The sequence below is a fragment of the Panulirus ornatus genome, chromosome 66 (genome assembly GCF_036320965.1).
Source record: "Panulirus ornatus isolate Po-2019 chromosome 66, ASM3632096v1, whole genome shotgun sequence".
Classification (NCBI taxonomy): Eukaryota; Metazoa; Arthropoda; class Malacostraca; order Decapoda; family Palinuridae; genus Panulirus; species Panulirus ornatus.
The window spans coordinates 24,702,730-24,724,199 of record NC_092289.1 but is presented as its reverse complement, the minus strand read 5'-3'; the positions used below and the strand labels follow the sequence as shown (position 1 = coordinate 24,724,199).

The 21,470-nt window shown below is 39.0% G+C and overlaps 2 protein-coding genes across 17 annotated transcripts in view; both read right to left on the bottom strand.

The window, feature by feature from the left end:
* LOC139746697 (guanine nucleotide exchange factor DBS-like) overlaps nucleotides 1–21,470 on the bottom strand; it is a 542,611-nt gene that overhangs the window by 298,316 nt on the left and 222,825 nt on the right. The window lies entirely within an intron of this gene.
* The window catches only part of LOC139746811 (uncharacterized), a 75,009-nt gene that overhangs the window by 46,412 nt on the left and 7,127 nt on the right, over nucleotides 1–21,470 (bottom strand). For 6 of the 11 annotated variants that reach the window (XM_071658376.1, XM_071658384.1, XM_071658387.1 and 3 more), the window contains exon 2: nucleotides 4,306–4,497. In XM_071658376.1, the coding sequence (XP_071514477.1) occupies nucleotides 4,306–4,385 (80 nt within the window). In that variant the 5' untranslated portion in view covers nucleotides 4,386–4,497. Of the gene's footprint in view, nucleotides 1–4,305; nucleotides 4,498–6,353; nucleotides 6,501–21,470 lie in introns of all 11 variants that reach the window. The other 5 variants (XM_071658377.1, XM_071658385.1, XM_071658379.1 and 2 more) reach the window with 2 other exon arrangements.

Here is a 21,470-nt window from a genome sequence, read left to right as displayed (position 1 = left end):
TTAAGAACAGAGGACTGGGCCTTTTTTGGAATATCCTCACCTGGCCCCACTCTGTTCCTTCTTTTGGAAAAAAAAAAAATATGAGAGGGGAGGATTTCCAGCCCCCCCGCTCCCTCCCCTTTTAGTCGCCTTCTACGACACGCAGGGAATACATGGGAAGTATTCTTAATCCCTTATCCCCATGGATAATAGTATATGAGAGTTGGGGTGAGAGAGTATCATTAAGTTTTAGGGAGAATAAAAAGATGTTCTGGAAGGAGGTAATTAAAGTGCGTAAGACAAGGGAGCAAATGGGAACTTCAGTGAAGGGCGCAAATGGGAAGGTGATAACAAGTAGTGGTGATATGTGAAGGAGATGGAGTGAGTATTTTGAAGGTTTGTTGAATGTGTTTGATGATAGAGTGGCAGATATAGGGTGTTTTGGTCGAGGTGGTGTGCAAAGTGAGAGGGTTACGGAAAATGATTTGGTAAACAGAAAAGAGGTAGTAAAAGCTTTGCGGAAGATGAAAGCCGGCAGGGCAGCAGGTTTGGATGGTATTGCAGTGGAATTTATTAAAAAAGGGGGTGACTGTATTGTTGACTGGTTGGTAAGGTTATTTAATGTATGTATGACTCACGGTGAGGTGCCTGAGGATTGGCGGAATGCGTGCATAGTGCCATTGTACAAAGGCAAAGGGGATAAGAGTGAGTGCTCAAATTACAGAGGTGTAAGTTTGTTGAGTATTCCTGGTAAATTATATGGGAGGGTATTGATTGAGAGGGTGAAGGCATGTACAGAGCATCAGATTGGGGAAGAGCAGTGTGGTTTCAGAAGTGGTAGAGGATGCGTGGATCAGGTGTTTGCTTTGAAGAATGTATGTGAGAAATACTTAGAAAAGCAAATGGATTTGTATGTAGCATTTATGGATCTGGAGAAGGCATATGATAGAGATGCTCTGTGGAAGGTATTAAGAATATATGGTGTGGGAGGCAAGTTGTTAGAAGCAGTGAAAAGTTTTTATCGAGGATGTAAGGCATGTGTACGTGTAGGAAGAGAGGAAAGTGATTGGTTCTCAGTGAATGTAGGTTTGCGGCAGGGGTGTGTGATGTCTCCATGGTTGTTTAATCTGTTTATGGATGGGGTTGTTAGGGAGGTGAATGCAAGAGTTTCGGAAAGAGGGGCAAGTATGAAGTCTGTTGTGGATGAGAGAGCTTGGGAAGTGAGTCAGTTGTTGTTTGCTGATGATACAGCGCTGGTGGCTGATTCATGTGAGAAACTGCAGAAGCTGGTGACTGAGTTTGGTAAAGTGTGTGAAAGAAGAAAGTTAAGAGTAAATGTGAATAAGAGCAAGGTTATTAGGTACAGTAGGGTTGAGGGTCAAGTCAATTGGGAGGTGAGTTTGAATGGAGAAAAACTGGAGGAAGTGAAGTGTTTTAGATATCTGGGAGTGGATCTGGCAGCGGATGGAACCATGGAAGCGGAAGTGGATCATAGGGTGGGGGAGGGGGCGAAAATTCTGGGAGCCTTGAAGAATGTGTGGAAGTCGAGAACATTATCTCGGAAAGCAAAAATGGGTATGTTTGAAGGAATAGTGGTTCCAACAATGTTGTATGGTTGCGAGGCGTGGGCTATGGATAGAGTTGTGCGCAGGAGGATGGATGTGCTGGAAATGAGATGTTTGAGGACAATGTGTGGTGTGAGGTGGTTTGATCGAGTAAGTAACGTAAGGGTAAGAGAGATGTGTGGAAATAAAAAGAGCGTGGTTGAGAGAGCAGAAGAGGGTGTTTTGAAATGGTTTGGGCACATGGAGAGAATGAGTGAGGAAAGATTGACCAAGAGGATATATGTGTCGGAGGTGGAGGGAACGAGGAGAAGAGGGAGACCAAATTGGAAGTGGAAAGATGGAGTGAAAAAGATTTTGAGTCATCGGGGCCTGAACATGCAGGAGGGTGAAAGGCGTGCAAGGAATAGAGTGAATTGGAGCGATGTGGTATACCGGGGTTGACGTGCTGTCAGTGGATTGAATCGGGGCATGTGAAGCATCTGGAGTAAACCATGGAAAGCTGTGTAGGTATGTATATTTGCGTGTGTGGACGTATGTATATACATGTGTATGGGGGGGGTTGGGCCATTTCTTTAGTCTGTTTCCTTGCGCTACCTCGCAAACGCGGGAGACAGCGACAAAGCAAAAAAAAAAAAAAATATATATATATATATATATATATATATATATATATATATATATATATATTTATCTATTTTTCACATTCATAACCATAGCACAAAACTATCAATAGTAAAATGGTACATGCAAATAACTACCAATGATTTATCAAACCTTATATCATGTATATTACTGACAGTATATATTCTTTTACCCTGCACAATGTATACTCATCGATATCTTTGTGGTGAAAGTCTACACATACAACACATATTCCTCCTGATATACAAAGTCTATGCACCCTAGCACCACTGTCATTTTGATTTGGAACCCCATACCAAGACATAACTCCATATTCTATCTCTTTCACTGCAACTGGTAAACAGAAGGTTTTTAACTATTTCTTTCCTGTTCACTGCGGTTGCTACATAAATGGATCCTGCAATTTAAAATTCCAACTTGCTGTCAGAATATGAATGCTGAATGTTGGCTTGACATTTTATTGTTTGTTCCCACACAGCAGCAAATTATACTCTTTTACATTCTTTGGAAGCATATTTTGTTTCCAGGGCCAGTTTCCTCAATGTCATTTTGCCATAAAATAATAAGACTGTTCATATTACCTTTTCATTTTTTTCTCTGTGAAAAAAATACTAGTTTCAATATCTGACACTAATTTGGCTGAAAATAGTGTTTAGTGGCAAAAAATGATGCAGTTACACTTCCTTTGACACTTCAGGGGTGCCTGAGGTATGTGATATTCTTCCCTGCTGTGTTGCTCAGTTCCAAATAACAACAATATATAATATATGGAATAACACAGCAGCAGGGAATTCAAATGACACTACCAAGGTTCAGGTTCATGGCACACTGTACTGTGCAATAACGTAAGATTAAATTTTTTAAAACTACCTACACAGCGAGGGGGAGAGGGGTCTTTGACGAGTTACAGTGGAAGGGTTACCATCTACCCATTCATTTACCCTTAAACAGTCCCTGTCATCATTTGAAGATCCTATAAAGGATGAGAAAAACTGTCATTCTCAAATGACAATATAACTTTTCTCCTCTCTCTTTAGATATCCATCTGACCTATTAAACCATTAGCAGCCTACACAGGTCTCTTCCATTGCCAGGGAGGTGTGGGATAAAACACTGTTCTCATCAATACCTCTACAATAACCAACATAGGTCCACAGCCACTGATCCCGCAGAAAATATGTAGATTGTTGGATGACATAAGTGAGTAAGAAAAATCCTTGTTCTATGTATCAGCAGGTTAGGCATTTGAAGAATAATATGAAAAATATGAAGAAATAAGCATTTCATATCCAAACACATCCCACACTCTTACATTCTTTTGCATTATGGCTCACATTTTGAACCTAAACAGCACTGATATGACTATAATACCATAAAACATTCCTATCTTTGCAATCACAGGCAGTAAACTTTCTATATACATGCTTCTCAGTGCACCCAAGACCCTTGCTTCCTAACCCATCCTGTGATTCACTTCAACTTCCACAGATTTATCCAATACAATGTCTACTCCCAGGTATCAACAAAAACCCAATCCTGCATGTTATCCATAGAACTGGCATCAAAATGGAGTATAAAGAAGCACCAGATATTCAAATATGTTAAATATGAGCAAAGAACCCATAATTGACTATTTCTGTGACCAATTAATAAATATGCTATTAATGCTAGCAATTTGTTGAATGAATATAAAAATAGTGACACCAGTGCCAACAATCTGTCGAATAGATTTAAAAAATAGTGCTACCGATGCTAACAATTTGTTGACTGAACTTGAAATAAATGTGTGATTCTGGTTGCACTGAGAGATCAAGAAAAAATTCAATTCACAAATTTCAAACTCATGAACAATTTAGAAATGTTCATTTGGGGCATCAAAAATTTATGCTAATACAGCACTGGAGATGAACCTCTTCAATAACATAAAAAAAAGAAAAAAATATAAAGCAAAGAAAACAGCATACATCAAGCCATAAGTATCTTCCCCTCTTCCTTAAATAAAACTTTGGAATCTAATACAGTAACAATACTGATTTTTCTGGCCTGGATTCTAATTCTTTAAAGACAAATGGTTTCCAGGCATGAATGAGAAGTCAGCAGAGAAAATAATGGAACAAACCTGTGTAGAACGAGGGGCTCCAAGGATATTGAATGAGCGAAGCACTTCACTTGCTTCCTTCTCTGCTTGACCATGGCCATCCATACTCCACTGCAAATCGTACGTCCAGGTAACAAAGGAAATCTTTCATCAAATGTTATCTCCAGGCTGCATCAGTCAAGATGGTGGAATGCATCCGAACACTACCTAATGCTGTCATACAAGACGTGAGGTTCAAGCCATAAAAAAAGAAAACTAACTTAACTAAAATAACAATATACAAACAAACTTTAAACATGATCATTCATATTTTGAACTAACATATTTTCATTAAGAAACATTAAAGCATCTAATCACTTATTGCTAAACAATATAAATTGTATGTATACAAGACAGAGTACCCAACATGTAAATATGCCACATAAATAAAAAGGCTTTCACATATACAGTACAATCCCATTCTAAATGACTTAAATGTACTGGAATTCAGCTTGTAAAGGACCTCCTGGAACTCATGAGACTGGGGTCAGGATCTAAAGAAAAAGACCATGAAAATCTGTTACAATGCATATTTAGTGAGGTATGGTTGACATGAAAACAAAAGAATTTTTGGATATACAATTTTCTCAATTGTTTTTTCATCAAATTCAATGATTTCTCTTTTATAAATGTTTGGCTCCTGTGGATTTCCTTTATGGCAATGATGCACTTCGAATTACTGTCTCTATCTATACACTAAATACAAATGTATATAGTATCCAAGTATATAGTCTCCATGAATTTTCAAGATTTTTTTCTTAGGTGTATTTTCATTTAATTCCTTTGTTTTTCTCATGAGATTGTTAGATGTGAGTGTGAAGTGCTTATACTTCATTCTTTTTTTGGACAAAATACACTGAGAAATGCATTTTTCTTTTTTGGAAGGGGGGGGGGATACTTCACTTAACAATAACTATGACACAATATCAGCTATATGATTTTCAAGTTCTTTTGTTTTCTAAGTTGTCTGCTAATCAAATGCACTGATTTCTTATATAATGTTATTGTAAACATGTAATGTGCTCACGTGTTTTGGTCAAAAGAAACATAGGAAGTAGATTTTTTTTCAATGAACCACAGCAATGCAGGAGATAAGAGGGGTAGCAGTGGTTACCTGTCCCTTATCAGTTAGTGATTTCCTAGTGCTCCAGGGGAAAAATTGGGGATGAAATGGAATTTGGCTCCTAACAGATCACCTCTTCCCCAACTTAGTCCCTTAGCAAGGGGTGTTTCTTTACTGATCTGGATTAATGAGATACTCTAATCCATAATTATAGTTGAGAAAATCACCTTTTCTAAAAATGCATGCTACATAATAAAGTTGACTTCTGCTCTAATAGACTAACTGGGGGAAAGGTCACTCCATTAGATGTCAAATTCTGTTACATCCCAAATATTTTCATGAAATAATAATAAACATTATATCAGCAAGTGTAATGGAAACCTACTTTATTCCTTTGAGGCTGGAGGTGTTCAGGAGTAGCAAATACTACTCTGGATCAGATGGAAATAGCTCCAGGGTTACATGGAATCACCTGAATCACCTCCTGGTCAGAGATTGACTTGCACAAAGCACAAGCTACTCTCCCTACAATCATGATGCTTAACAATTTTCAGCTTTTAAGTAATGCTAGGGTGTTTCTTTGATCTCTTAGGACAAGAAACATCGACAGCACTCTTATCTGCCATTATGTGATATAAAAAGACGAGCCTTCGTACCAAGAAAAAAATTGCAACTGCATGAGTACATGATCACCAAATTTGTTTATATGCTGACCAAGTGGGCAATTATCTCATTAACTGGCAGGCAATGACTAAGGTATGCTTATTTTGTCTTGAAATTTCTATTTATCTTTGTTGGTGTAAAGGTGCAAGAGATAATATTCTACTTTCCTTTTTCTTTAGCATCTTCTCAATAATTATTTGGTTTAACCTCTCCCAGCATATTTTTGTGCTTGTAACTAGGTTATTTACCCTAAAGATCCTATTCTAATTTATGTTTAGACTCCATTCAATTATCTCTTACTTGCCTCATTTGTCGAGGTGAAAATTTATGTCGCTCATGCCACTGCTCTCCTCTGTTGCTGCATAACATTCACATCCATTCATTTTCATTTCATACACCATAATGATTTATATGATATCATCTGGGAAAATTGTATCATTTACTTCTGTATCTGAAAACAGTGCTATCATTAGTAAAAATAAGATCTATCATATTCCTCCATTTTGCTGGTCTATGGTTTACCTTAAATCTAAATGAATTGCATAAGTCAATTAGACTTGGACCTGTTCTCTCTTTTATCTACTAATTCATTATTCTTTCCTTTGTAAGTGTATAAATATACACATCTACTCCTCCTTCCCATTTTTCAATAAAATATCAGTTAAAGTCACCAGCCATATCATCATTGGGTTGGGTTTCTCGAATCCCTTCACTATTTCTTCACTTTTGTTTAGATCATTTCAGTCATCTAGCTTTGTTTATGGTGGTGTGTATGACACTAAGTTTATTGTATTAATGGCTAGGATACTCACAATAATTAGTTCACATATATTGTGACTCACTGTCATTATCTATTTTCCTTCTAGCCTATATCACAGACATCAACTGATACAACTTGTTTGAATTAGGTTTGCCGTGTTTTAAATATTTCTGATGTTTCAAAATTTGCTTTGTCTTTCACCTTTTCAATAAGCCAAATTCTGCATATTAATTAGGACTGAGTTGTTATCCTTTGTGTATTCACTGATGTAATTCACTTTGATTCTAGAGCTCTCACTTTGTAAAACTTTTTTGTCAGTACATAAAAGTATTATCTCAGTTTCCTTATCAGTTCTCAGCTGGCTTTTGGTTCTGGTGTCTTACCCAATACTATATAATATTTCATGTGCAACTAGTTCATTTCTGTTCTAAAGGTGTTCATTATCTCAATCATGTTAAGCAATCTTACCATCGTGCTCTTCCCATTTCTGCTTGGACTTTCCTTATCTGGTTCTCTGAGAGAGAGAAAGAGTGTGTGTGTGTGTGTGTGTGTGTGTGTGTGTGTGTGTGTGTGTGTGTGTGTGTGTGTGTGAGTGTGTGTGTGTGTGAGACAAGATGCCATGCCAGCTAGATTAAAGGTTCATACCACTAACCACTGCACTACAGAGGCTTGTATGTGTAATTACAATTGTTCTTTTTATGTTTGCTGAGATGGCATGGGAAGCTGAGGCCCTTATCAAGGCCATCCCATTAACACAGACATATGCATATATGCACATGTACATATTCATACTTGCTTGCCTTCATCCACTCCCGGTGCTACCCCGCTTCACAGGAAACAGCATCGCTACCCCCTGCTTCGGTGAGGTAGTGCCAAGAAAACAGACCAAAAAGGCCACATTTGTTCAAACTCAGTCTCTAGCTGTCATGTGTGATGCACAGAAACCACAGCTCCCTATCCACAATCAGGCCTCACAGGCCTTTCCATGGTTTACCCAAGACATTTCACATGCTCTGTTCTAGTCCATTGATACCACATTAACCCTGGTATAACACATCGTTCCAATTCACTCTATTCCTTGCACACTTCTCACCTACCTGTATGCTCAGGCCACTATTGCTCAAAATCTTTTCTCTCTCTCCTTATACCTCCAATTTGGTCTCCCACTTCTCCCTGTTCCCTCCATCTCTGACATATATCCACTTCGTCAATCTTTCCTCACTCATTCTCTCCATATGTCCAAATCATTTCAACACACCCTCTTCTGTTCTCTCAACCACACTCTTTTTACTTCCACACATCTCTCTTACCCTTTTATTACTTACTCGATCAAACCACCTCATATCACATATAGCCCTAAAACATTTCATTTCCAACACTCTTCTCCCCAACTTTCTCTCTTCTTTTTTGAAAACCTCTACAAATCTTCACCTTTGCATCCACAAGATAGTGATCAGACATCCCTCCAGCTGCACCTCTCAGCACAATAACATCCAAAAGTTTCTCTTTCACATGCCTATCAATTAACATGTAATCCAATAAAGGCCCTTTGACCATCCCTCCTACTCACATGCATATACTTATGTATGTCTCTCTTTTTAAATCAGGTATTTCCAACCACCAGTCTATTTTTCAGCACATAAATCCACAAGCTCTTCACTATTTCCACTCACAACACTGAATACCTAGTGTACACCAATTATACCTTCAAATGCCAATTTACTCACCTTTGCATTTAAATCACCCATCACTCATACCCGGTCCGGTGCACCAAAGCTGCTGACACACTCACTCAGCCACTCCAAAACACTTGCCTCTCATGATCTTTCTTCTCATGACCAGGTGCATAAGCACCAATAATCACCCATCTCTCTCCATCCAACTTCAGTTTTACCCACATTAATCTAGAATTTACTTTCTTGCACTCTATCACACACTCCCACAACTCATGCTTCAGTAGTAGTGCGACTCCCAAGACGTTTCCAAAACCATTCTTCCCCTTTACCCTTGAGCTTCATTTCACTCAGAGCCAGAACATCTAGGTTTCTTTCCTAAAACATACTACCTATCCCTCCTTTCTTCTCATCTTGGGAGAGTGGTTTGGTTAAGAGAGAAGAGGTAGTGAAAGCTTTGTGGAAGATGAAATCCAACAAGACGCAGGCAGGTTAGGATGGTATTGCAACTGAATCTGGGTTTGGATGGTATTGCAGTTGAATTTATCAAGAAAGGGGGTGATTGTGTTGTTGATTGGTTGGTAAGGATATTCAGTGTATATATGGATCCTGGTGAAGTGCCTGAGGATTGGCAGAATGCATGCATAGTGCCATAGTACAAAGGCAAATGGGATAAAGGTTAGTGTTCAAACTAAAAAGGCATAAGTTTATTGAGAATTCTTGGGAAATTGAACGGGATGGTATTGATTGAGAGGGTGAAAGCACGTACAAAACATCAGATTGGGGAAGATGCTAGAAGCAGTGAAAAGCTTTGACCAACGATGTAAGACATGTGTATGAGTAGGAAGAGAGGAGAGGGATTGGTTCCCAGTAAAGGGGTCGGTTGGCAGAAGGGGTGTGTGATGTCCCCATAGTTGTTTAATTTGTTTATGGATGGGGTAGTTAGGGAGGTAAATGCATGAGTCTTAGAGAGAGGGGCGAGTATGCAGTCGGTTGGGGATGAGAGGACCAGGGAAGTGAGTCAGTTGTTTGCCGATGATACAGCTCTAGTGGCTGATTCATATGAGAAACTGCAGAAGCTGGTGACTGAGTTTGGAAAAGTGTGTGAAGGGAGAAAGTTGAGAGTAAATGTGAATAAGAGCACGGTTATAAGGTTCAGTACAGTTGAGGGATAAGCTAATTGGGAGGTAAGTTTGAATGGAGAAAAACTGGAAGAATAGAAGTGTTTTAGATATCTGGGGGTGGACTTAGCAGCACATGGAACCATGGAAGCAGAAGTGAGTCACAGGGTGGGGGAGAGGGTGAAGGTTCTGGGAGCGCTGAAAAATGTGTGGAAGGCAAGAACATTATCTCAAAGAGCAAAAATGGGTATGCTTGAAGGAATAGTGGTTCCAACAATGTTATATGGTTGCGAGGCATGGGCTATAGATAAAGTTGTGCAGAGGAGGGCGGATGTGTTGGAAATGAGATGTCTGAGGACAATATGTTGTGGGAGGTGGTTTGATCGAGTAAGTAATGAAAGGGTAAGAGAAATGTGTGGTAATAAAAATGAGTGTGGTTGAGAGCACAGAAGAGGGTGTATTGAAATGGTTTGGTCACTTGGAGAAAATGAGTGAGGAAAGATTGACAAAGAGGATATATATGTCAAGAGGTGGAGGGAACGAGTAGAAGTAGGAGACCAAATTGTAGGTGGAAGGATGGACTGAAAAAGATTTTGAGTGATCGGGGCCTGAACATACAGGAGGGTGAAAGGCGTGCAAGAAATAGTGAATTGGAACGATGTGGTGTACCGGGGTCAACATGCTATCATTGGAATGAACCAGGGTATGTGAAGCATCTGGGGTAAACCAAGGAAACTCTTGTGGGGCCTGGATGTGGAAAGGGACCTGTGATTTCGGTGCATTACACACACACATATATATATATATTTTTTTCTTTTTTTGGCTTTGTCGCTGTCTCCCGTGTTTGCGAGGTAGCGCAAGGAAACAGATGAAAGAAATGGCCCAACCCACCCCCATACACATGTATATACATGCACGTCCACACACGCAAATATACATACCTACACAGCTTTCCATGGTTTACCCCAGACGCTTCACATGCCCTGTTTCAATCCACTGACAGCACGTCAACCCTGGTATACCACATCGATCCAATTCACTCTATTCCTTGCCCTCCTTTCACCCTCCTGCATGTTCAGGCCCCGATCACACAAAATCTTTTTCACTCCATCTTTCCACCTCCAATTTGGTCTCCCACTTCTCCTCGTTCCCTCCACCTCCGACACATATATCCTCTTGGTCAATCTTTCCTCACTCATTCTCTCCATGTGCCCAAACCATTTCAAAACACCCTCTTCTGCTCTCTCAACCATGCTCTTTTTATTTCCACACATCTCTCTTACCCTTACGTTACTTACTCGATCAAACCACCTCACACTACACATTGTCCTCAAACATCTCACTTCCAGCACCTCCACCCTCCTGCACACCACTCTATCCATAGCCCACGCCTCGCAATCATACAACATTGTTGGAACCACTATTCCTTCAAACATACCCATTTTTGCTTTCCGAGATAATGTTCTCGACTTCCACACATTCTTCAAGGCTCCCAGGATTTTCGCCCCCTCCCCCACCCTATGATCCACTTCCGCTTCCATGGTTCCATCCGCTGCCAGATCCACTCCCAGATATCTAAAACACTTTACTTCCTCCAGTTTTTCTCCATTCAAACTTACCTCCCAATTGACTTGACCCTCAGCCCTACTGTACCTAATAACCTTGCTCTTATTCACATTTACTCTTAACTTTCTTCTTTCACACACTTTACCAAACTCAGTCACCAGCTTCTGCAGTTTCTCACATGAATCAGCCACCAGCGCTGTATCATCAGCGAACAACAACTGACTCGCTTCCCTAGCTCTCTCATCCACAACACACTTCATACTTGCCCCTCTTTCCAAGACTCTTGCATTCACCTCCCTAACAACCCCATCCATAAACAAATTAAACAACCATGGAGACATCACACACCCCTGCCGCAAACCTACATTCACTGAGAACCAATCACTTTCCTCTCTTCCTACACGTACACATGCCTAACATCCTCGATAAAAGCTTTTCACTGCTTCTAACAACTTGCCTCCCACACCATATATTCTTAATACCTTCCACAGAGCATCTCTATCAACTCTATCATATGCCTTCTCCAGATCCATAAATGCTACATACAAATCCATTTGCTTTTCTAAGTATTTCTCACATACATTCTTCAAAGCAAACACCTGATCCACACATCCTCTACCACTTCTGAAACCAAACTGCTCTTCCCTAATCTGATGCTCTGTACATGCCTTCACCCTCTCAATAAATACCCTCCCATATAATTTACCAGGAATACTCAACAAACTTATACCTCTCTATACCTATACTTCTTTCACCGCTATCCCCAGGGATAATATATATATCTTATGTGTACGTGTAGGAAGAGAGGAAAGTGATTGGTTCTCAGTGAATGTAGGTTTGCGGCAGGGGTGTGTGATGTCTCCATGGTTGTTTAATTTGTTTATGGATGGGGTTGTTAGGGAGGTAAATGCAAGAGTTTTGGAAAGAGGGGCAAGTATGAAGTCTGTTGGGGATGAGAGAGCTTGGGAAGTGAGTCAGTTGTTGTTCGCTGATGATACAGCGCTGGTGGCTGATTCATGTGAGAAACTGCAGAAGCTGGTGACTGAGTTTGGAAAAGTGTGTGGAAGAAGAAAGTTAAGAGTGAATGTGAATAAGAGCAAGGTTATTAGGTACAGTAGAGTTGAGGGTCAAGTCAATTGGGAGGTGAGTTTGAATGGAGAAAAACTGGAGGAAGTGAAGTGTTTTAGATATCTGGGAGTGGATCTGGCAGCGGATGGAACCATGGAAGCGGAAGTGGATCATAGGGTGGGGGAGGGGGCGAAAATTCTGGGGGCCTTGAAGAATGTGTGGAAGTCGAGAACATTATCTCGGAAAGCAAAAATGGGTATGTTTGAAGGAATAGTGGTTCCAACAATGTTGTATGGTTGCGAGGCGTGGGCTATGGATAGAGTTGTGCGCAGGAGGATGGATGTGCTGGAAATGAGATGTTTGATGACAATGTGTGGTGTGAGGTTGTTTGATCGAGTGAGTAACGTAAGGGTAAGAGAGATGTGTGGAAATAAAAAGAGCGTGGTTGAGAGAGCAGAAGAGGGTGTTTTGAAGTGGTTTGGGCACATGGAGAGGATGAGTGAGGAAAGATTGACCAAGAGGATATATGTGTCGGAGGTGGAGGGAACAAGGAGAAGAGGGAGACCAAATTGGAGGTGGAAAGATGGAGTGAAAAAGATTTTGTGTGATCGGGGCCTGAACATGCAGGAGGGTGAAAGGAGGGCAAGGAATAGAGTGAATTGGAGCGATTTGGTATACCGGGGTTGACGTGCTGTCAGTGGATTGAATCAAGGCATGTGAAGCGTCTGGGGTAAGCCATGGAAAGCTGTGTAGGTATGTATATTTGCGTGTGTGGACGTATGTATATACATGTGTATGGGGGGGGTTGGGCCATTTCTTTCGTCTGTTTCCTTGCGCTACCTCGCAAACGCGGGAGACAGCGACAAAGTATAAAAAAGAAAAAAAAAAAAATCTTTTCTAACAAGTTTCTTGCTAAATTTCTTTTTATAACCTCTGGCTGTCCTATCTACATCTTTCAAAGAATTTTTCAGTCATCATCATCATCATGAAATTGTTTTTAACTTGTAGTTTGTGGTCAAATTAACATTTTCTTTCATCTTCTACACAGTAAACAATTTTTGACCTGTTTATATATTTATCTGTATGGTATGGAGAGGGAGTTCTATATTTGTGGGCCCCTATCTCTTTAAATTTTTGTACTGTACGACCAAACATTTATATATCTATCTGTATGGTATGGAGAGGGAGTTCTAAATTTTAAATTTTTGTACTGCACTACCAAATAACTTAATAAAATTTCTGCATACTGCTACCTTTCACAATACCACCACTTACTTTATTCCATTCATTCAGTACCAGTGAAGTACTTCTTCATATCTTTTCTAACAAGTATCTTGCTTAGTTTCTTGATGTGGCTTCCAGTTGCTCAATCTTTGTAAATAATAAAGAACAATTCACTGTAGACATAGCCAAATGTGTTTGGTAAAATGAAGGTTGTAATCAAGTCTCCCTTTGTTCTTTTCATTTCCATGATGGGGAAGTCTATGGCCTCTATTTCTCCCTGTTATTCAGCTCTCCTGCATAAATCATCATCTTTGTTATCCTTCTTGAACCTTGAGTGGTGACCATATTTGAGAAACATATTCCAATTTAGGTCTAATATACACTGTAATTAGCTTGAATATCACTTTATCCATTTACTTAAATACAAATTAGTCTCATTCTCCTTAAGTGGTACTCTGGTGACAAGTAAAATAATGACCCCTAAGTCCCTCTTACACACACATTCCTGCAACTTATTTCCTTCAAGTTTACATTCATAAAAAGGCCTTCTTTCCCAATGCTTAAACTTGCTTCATTTGCATTTATCAAACAGAAATGAGACCAACTCTAGAGCTCCTCTACATCCCTTCGTAAGCTGATACAATCCCCATCACTCATCATTTACCTTTTTTCATGATCTTAGCATCATCCAAAAATATTCATGTATGATTCCAGGCCTTGTGGTAATTCATCTGCAGAGATCACTCGCAGAAACAGTCCAAAGACTGAACACTGAAGCATACCAATAAAGATTCCAACCCATTTTAAGAAGGCTCCTCTGATGTGTCTTCTGTTCCCTTACATTAATTTCCTGTTCACCTCAAAATGTCTCACCATTATGCTAACATGAAAATCAAGCTATTTCTTCAGTTTCTCTACTCCTTCCTTATCTTGCATACACATTTCACACTGTCTTATAATTTTCAATTGTTGGCTGACTATTGGACTTCCTATATTTTCTCTATAGAATGTCTCATCTTAGAACCCCTTGTTCATATCTACTCTCTGTCCAGTGCTAAAATACCACGTATACCAACCCTCTCATCAAAGGCACTTCCGTAAAAAGTTTTGTATTCTGACTGTGAAACTATTTCCGAACCACTGTTTCCACAGATACTGTTTAGTTCTGTGTAGTTCCATAGTTGTATCTCCTCTTCAAGTTTGGTTTCCCTATTTTATCTTTTTTTCCTTTACTAACTACACAGTCATATCTAATAACTATACAATCACCTCTTTCATGAGGGTTATTGAATGTGATGTCTTCCATTTCAATGTTTTCATATGTTCAATGACACAAAGATAAAGGAAATTTATCTGTACAGGCACACATTAAGAATTTGTTTCCATGACTATCTACCTTCAAGAAAAAGTGAGTGTTCCCAGTCTGATTCTTTACTGTAAAAGTCCTTCATTATGAAAGCTTTAACAAGTCAGTGAAGTCTGTGCCTTAATGCTTCCTAGAGCACTCTGTGTGTAACTATTTATATGTACAGTATGGGGAAGGAGATCAACACTCATGTAGCCTTAATTACCTATTTGTTGAGATGGAGAAACTTGTACAATCACTGGGCCCCATCTTATGAGTTTTCTCTTCTACCATACAGCCTTTTCATAATATCATAAACAATTTCATCACCTAGCCTAACTTGTTTAACCATTACTCTGAAACCATACTACAAAAGTATTTATTGACACATTCTTCTATTAAACTGCTTGTTATAACTTCTAATTAATCTATCTTTGCACCTTTTGAAGAACAGTTCTCCCTTGACATCAATAATAGATTTAAACTTGAAGGTATTCACCATATCAACTTTATGTTTCTTCCATGGCTTTTATGCAATTCACAGTAACTCAGTTTTCTTAATTCTAGTACCATCTTTCTCTCTCTCTTGCCTTCCTTAGGCACTCCCATATTAGTTCTCTGACCTTCCTACAGTGTCACAGACCAAACCTGCAAAGGATACCTTAATTTTGGCCTATCATATATTGTGGAAAATTTAGCAAGCCTTTCCTTATCTACATATTTAAATGCACTTCTATTTGCCGGCTGAGAGTGTGTCTCCTTTGATATTCTGCCGAGTAGTGTTGGCAAAAGGTAAGGTTCATTGTACTTGCCCATGTCTCTCTAAAACACACATTCATGTACCTTAATTTCCTGCAATATAATAATGGTACTGAGGCCTGTTTTTGCAATGTGCCAACTCCATTACTTTGCATGTACATGGCTGAATCTCACCAATCAAATTTGGTATGTCTTGGTCAACTTGTAAATTGCTGCAGTTTTTATCTTTCTTTGCTTCCCTCATAACTTCAAATCATATGCAAACATATTCTGGTATGTTTCCAGTCCTTCTGGCAAGTGACTAACACTGAAGAATAGGAACAATGATCCTAGGATTGGTGGAGACCCCAACCCATTTTGAGGAAGGGGTCCGATGACATGTCCTCCTTGTTGCCTATAATGGTAACTTTCCACCCAAGAATAAGTCTTCCCTTATTCCTGCCTGAAAAATACATCTTTACTAACTTTCTAAGTGGTACAGTATCATATGCTCTGCTTGTGTGTGTCTGTGCGTGTGAAAAATTCAAGCACCTGATAATAAAATTCCTCAAGATCAAAGATCATCTAAAGTAAGAGACAAGAATCTTGTAATGAAACACTAACAGGACATAATACATATTTTCCTGCCATATAATTATGAACACATCTTTACTTTCTGTTTCATCTCACCTTACTATTACAAAAAAGCATCAGAGTACATCAGGCCATAAATAATTAAAAATAGGTTTTAAAGTTTTTATCCAACTGCAGACCATTCTAAAGGTAAAATAATCTCTAATTCATTCAGCTATTAAAGGCAGTTGACTAGTTCTTCTATTATGAGCTATTAAATAAAGTAAGTTAAATATTAACAATAAGCTCAGATACTTTTTCAAGAGAACATTTCAAGTAGCAACTACAATTGCTTACATTCAATCTTTCCAGGCAACTAATCTGCAGCCTAATGATCCACCTGATATACCTTAAATACTTATATAGCCATTGACTGTTCTCAATCAATGCAATTACGCCATAGTAAGCCTAAAAATATGCAGTAAATTACTGCAATTTGTTCTCTAAAGCTCAAATACACATCAGAAACCAGTATGAAAACAGAAATTCAATTCCTGCCTAAAGCTACAGGAGTTTCATGAAAGGGAGACAAGGTTACATAAGTAGCTTTATAATTAAGAAAACTGAATTACCCAAGCACATTTTCATTTTTCTTTAGCTTTACATGTACTTCTCAAAAATAATTCTAATACCTTTTCATTGGGCCCTATGTAATATTATATTCTGTAAATGAAGCACAGGAGTAAATCCCTAAATAATCCAAAACAATCTTAAGCGGCTGATAGGGAAAATGTAACATCTAAATTAAACTTACTTATCAGCAAATTCTGTCCACTTTGTAGATAGGCCTTACATAATAAATTTTCCATATAACTTACCTCCCAATTGACTTGACCCTCAGCCCTACTGTACCTAATAACCTTGCTCTTATTCACATTTACTCTTAACTTTCTTCTTTCACACACTTTACCAAACTCAGTCACCAGCTTCTGCAGTTTCTCACATGAATCAGCCACCAGCGCTGTATCATCAGCGAACAACAACTGACTCGCTTCCCTAGCTCTCTCATCCACAACACACTTCATACTTGCCCCTCTTTCCAAGACTCTTGCATTCACCTCCCTAACAACCCCATCCATAAACAAATTAAACAACCATGGAGACATCACACACCCCTGCCGCAAACCTACATTCACTGAGAACCAATCACTTTCCTCTCTTCCTACACGTACACATGCCTTACATCCTCGATAAAAGCTTTTCACTGCTTCTAACAACTTTCCTCCCACACCATATATTCTTAATACCTTCCACAGAGCATCTCTATCAACTCTATCATATGCCTTCTCCAGATCCATAAATGCTACATACATATATATATATATGGGAGGAAAGTTGTTAGAAGCAGTGAAAAGTTTCTATCGAGGATGTAAGGCATGTGTACGTGTAGGAAGAGAGGAAAGTGATTGGTTCTCAGTGAATGTAGGTTTGCGGCAGGGGTGTGTGATGTCTCCATGGTTGTTTAATTTGTTTATGGATGGGGTTGTTAGGGAGGTAAATGCAAGAGTTTTGGAAAGAGGGGCAAGTATGAAGTTTGTTGGGGATGAGAGAGCTTGGGAAGTGAGTCAGTTGTTGTTCGCTGATGATACAGCGCTGGTGGCTGATTCATGTGAGAAACTGCAGAAGCTGGTGACTGAGTTTGGAAAAGTGTGTGGAAGAAGAAAGTTAAGAGTAAATGTGAATAAGAGCAAGGTTATTAGGTACAGTAGGGTTGAGGGTCAAGTCAATTGGGAGGTGTTTGAATGGAGAAAAACTGGAGGAAGTGAAGTGTTTTAGATATCTGGGAGTGGATCTGGCAGTGGATGGAACCATGGAAGCGGATGTGGATCATAGGGTGGGGGAGGGGGCGAAAATCCTGGGGGCCTTGAAGAATCTGTGGAAGTCGAGAACATTATCTCGGAAAGCAAAAATGGGTATGTTTGAAGGAATAGTGGTTCCAACAATGTTGTATGGTTGCGAGGTGTGGGCTATGGATAGAGTTGTGCGCAGGAGGATGGATGTGCTGGAAATGAGATGTTTGAGGACAATGTGTGGTGTGAGGTGGTTTGACCGAGTGAGTAACGTAAGGGTAAGAGAGATGTGTGGAAATAAAAAGAGCATGGTTGAGAGAGCAGAAGAGGGTGTTTTGAAGTGGTTTGGGCACATGGAGAGGATGAGTGAGGAAAGATTGACCAAGAGGATATATGTGTCGGAGGTGGAGGGAACAAGGAGAAGAGGGAGACCAAATTGGAGGTGGAAAGATGGAGTGAAAAAGATTTTGTGTGATCGGGGCCTGAACATGCAGGAGGGTGAAAGGAGGGCAAGGAATAGAGTGAATTGGAGCGATGTGGTATACCGGGGTTGACGTGCTGTCAGTGGATTGAAGCAGGGCATGTGAAGCGTCTGGGGTAAACCATGGAAAGCTGTGTAGGTATGTATATTTGCGTGTGTGGATGTATGTATATACATGTGTATGGGGGGGGGGGTTGGGCCATTTCTTTCGTCTGTTTCCTTGCGCTACCTCGCAAACGCGGGAGACAGCGACAAAGTATAAAAAAGAAAAAAAAAAAAATCTTTTCTAACAAGTTTCTTGCTAAATTTCTTTTTATAACCTCTGGCTGTCCTATCTACATCTTTCAAAGAATTTTTCAGTCATCATCATCATCATGAAATTGTTTTTAACTTGTAGTTTGTGGTCAAATTAACATTTTCTTTCATCTTCTACACAGTAAACAATTTTTGACCTGTTTATATATTTATCTGTATGGTATGGAGAGGGAGTTCTATATTTGTGGGCCCCTATCTCTTTAAATTTTTGTACTGTACGACCAAACATTTATATATCTATCTGTATGGTATGGAGAGGGAGTTCTAAATTTTAAATTTTTGTACTGCACTACCAAATAACTTAATAAAATTTCTGCATACTGCTACCTTTCACAATACCACCACTTACTTTATTCCATTCATTCAGTACCAGTGAAGTACTTCTTCATATCTTTTCTAACAAGTATCTTGCTTAGTTTCTTGATGTGGCTTCCAGTTGCTCAATCTTTGTAAATAATAAAGAACAATTCACTGTAGACATAGCCAAATGTGTTTGGTAAAATGAAGGTTGTAATCAAGTCTCCCTTTGTTCTTTTCATTTCCATGATGGGGAAGTCTATGGCCTCTATTTCTCCCTGTTATTCAGCTCTCCTGCATAAATCATCATCTTTGTTATCCTTCTTGAACCTTGAGTGGTGACCATATTTGAGAAACATATTCCAATTTAGGTCTAATATACACTGTAATTAGCTTGAATATCACTTTATCCATTTACTTAAATACAAATTAGTCTCATTCTCCTTAAGTGGTACTCTGGTGACAAGTAAAATAATGACCCCTAAGTCCCTCTTACACACACATTCCTGCAACTTATTTCCTTCAAGTTTACATTCATAAAAAGGCCTTCTTTCCCAATGCTTAAACTTGCTTCATTTGCATTTATCAAACAGAAATGAGACCAACTCTAGAGCTCCTCTACATCCCTTCGTAAGCTGATACAATCCCCATCACTCATCATTTACCTTTTTTCATGATCTTAGCATCATCCAAAAATATTCATGTATGATTCCAGGCCTTGTGGTAATTCATCTGCAGAGATCACTCGCAGAAACAGTCCAAAGACTGAACACTGAAGCATACCAATAAAGATTCCAACCCATTTTAAGAAGGCTCCTCTGATGTGTCTTCTGTTCCCTTACATTAATTTCCTGTTCACCTCAAAATGTCTCACCATTATGCTAACATGAAAATCAAGCTATTTCTTCAGTTTCTCTACTCCTTCCTTATCTTGCATACACATTTCACACTGTCTTATAATTTTCAATTGTTGGCTGACTATTGGACTTCCTATATTTTCTCTATAGAATGTCTCATCTTAGAACCCCTTGTTCATATCTACTCTCTGTCCAGTGCTAAAATACCACGTATACCAACCCTCTCATCAAAGGCACTTCCGTAAAAAGTTTTGTATTCTGACTGTGAAACTATTTCCGAACCACTGTTTCCACAGATACTGTTTAGTTCTGTGTAGTTCCATAGTTGTATCTCCTCTTCAAGTTTGGTTTCCCTATTTTATCTTTTTTTCCTTTACTAACTACACAGTCATATCTAATAACTATACAATCACCTCTTTCATGAGGGTTATTGAATGTGATGTCTTCCATTTCAATGTTTTCATATGTTCAATGACACAAAGATAAAGGAAATTTATCTGTACAGGCACACATTAAGAATTTGTTTCCATGACTATCTACCTTCAAGAAAAAGTGAGTGTTCCCAGTCTGATTCTTTACTGTAAAAGTCCTTCATTATGAAAGCTTTAACAAGTCAGTGAAGTCTGTGCCTTAATGCTTCCTAGAGCACTCTGTGTGTAACTATTTATATGTACAGTATGGGGAAGGAGATCAACACTCATGTAGCCTTAATTACCTATTTGTTGAGATGGAGAAACTTGTACAATCACTGGGCCCCATCTTATGAGTTTTCTCTTCTACCATACAGCCTTTTCATAATATCATAAACAATTTCATCACCTAGCCTAACTTGTTTAACCATTACTCTGAAACCATACTACAAAAGTATTTATTGACACATTCTTCTATTAAACTGCTTGTTATAACTTCTAATTAATCTATCTTTGCACCTTTTGAAGAACAGTTCTCCCTTGACATCAATAATAGATTTAAACTTGAAGGTATTCACCATATCAACTTTATGTTTCTTCCATGGCTTTTATGCAATTCACAGTAACTCAGTTTTCTTAATTCTAGTACCATCTTTCTCTCTCTCTTGCCTTCCTTAGGCACTCCCATATTAGTTCTCTGACCTTCCTACAGTGTCACAGACCAAACCTGCAAAGGATACCTTAATTTTGGCCTATCATATATTGTGGAAAATTTAGCAAGCCTTTCCTTATCTACATATTTAAATGCACTTCTATTTGCCGGCTGAGAGTGTGTCTCCTTTGATATTCTGCCGAGTAGTGTTGGCAAAAGGTAAGGTTCATTGTACTTGCCCATGTCTCTCTAAAACACACATTCATGTACCTTAATTTCCTGCAATATAATAATGGTACTGAGGCCTGTTTTTGCAATGTGCCAACTCCATTACTTTGCATGTACATGGCTGAATCTCACCAATCAAATTTGGTATGTCTTGGTCAACTTGTAAATTGCTGCAGTTTTTATCTTTCTTTGCTTCCCTCATAACTTCAAATCATATGCAAACATATTCTGGTATGTTTCCAGTCCTTCTGGCAAGTGACTAA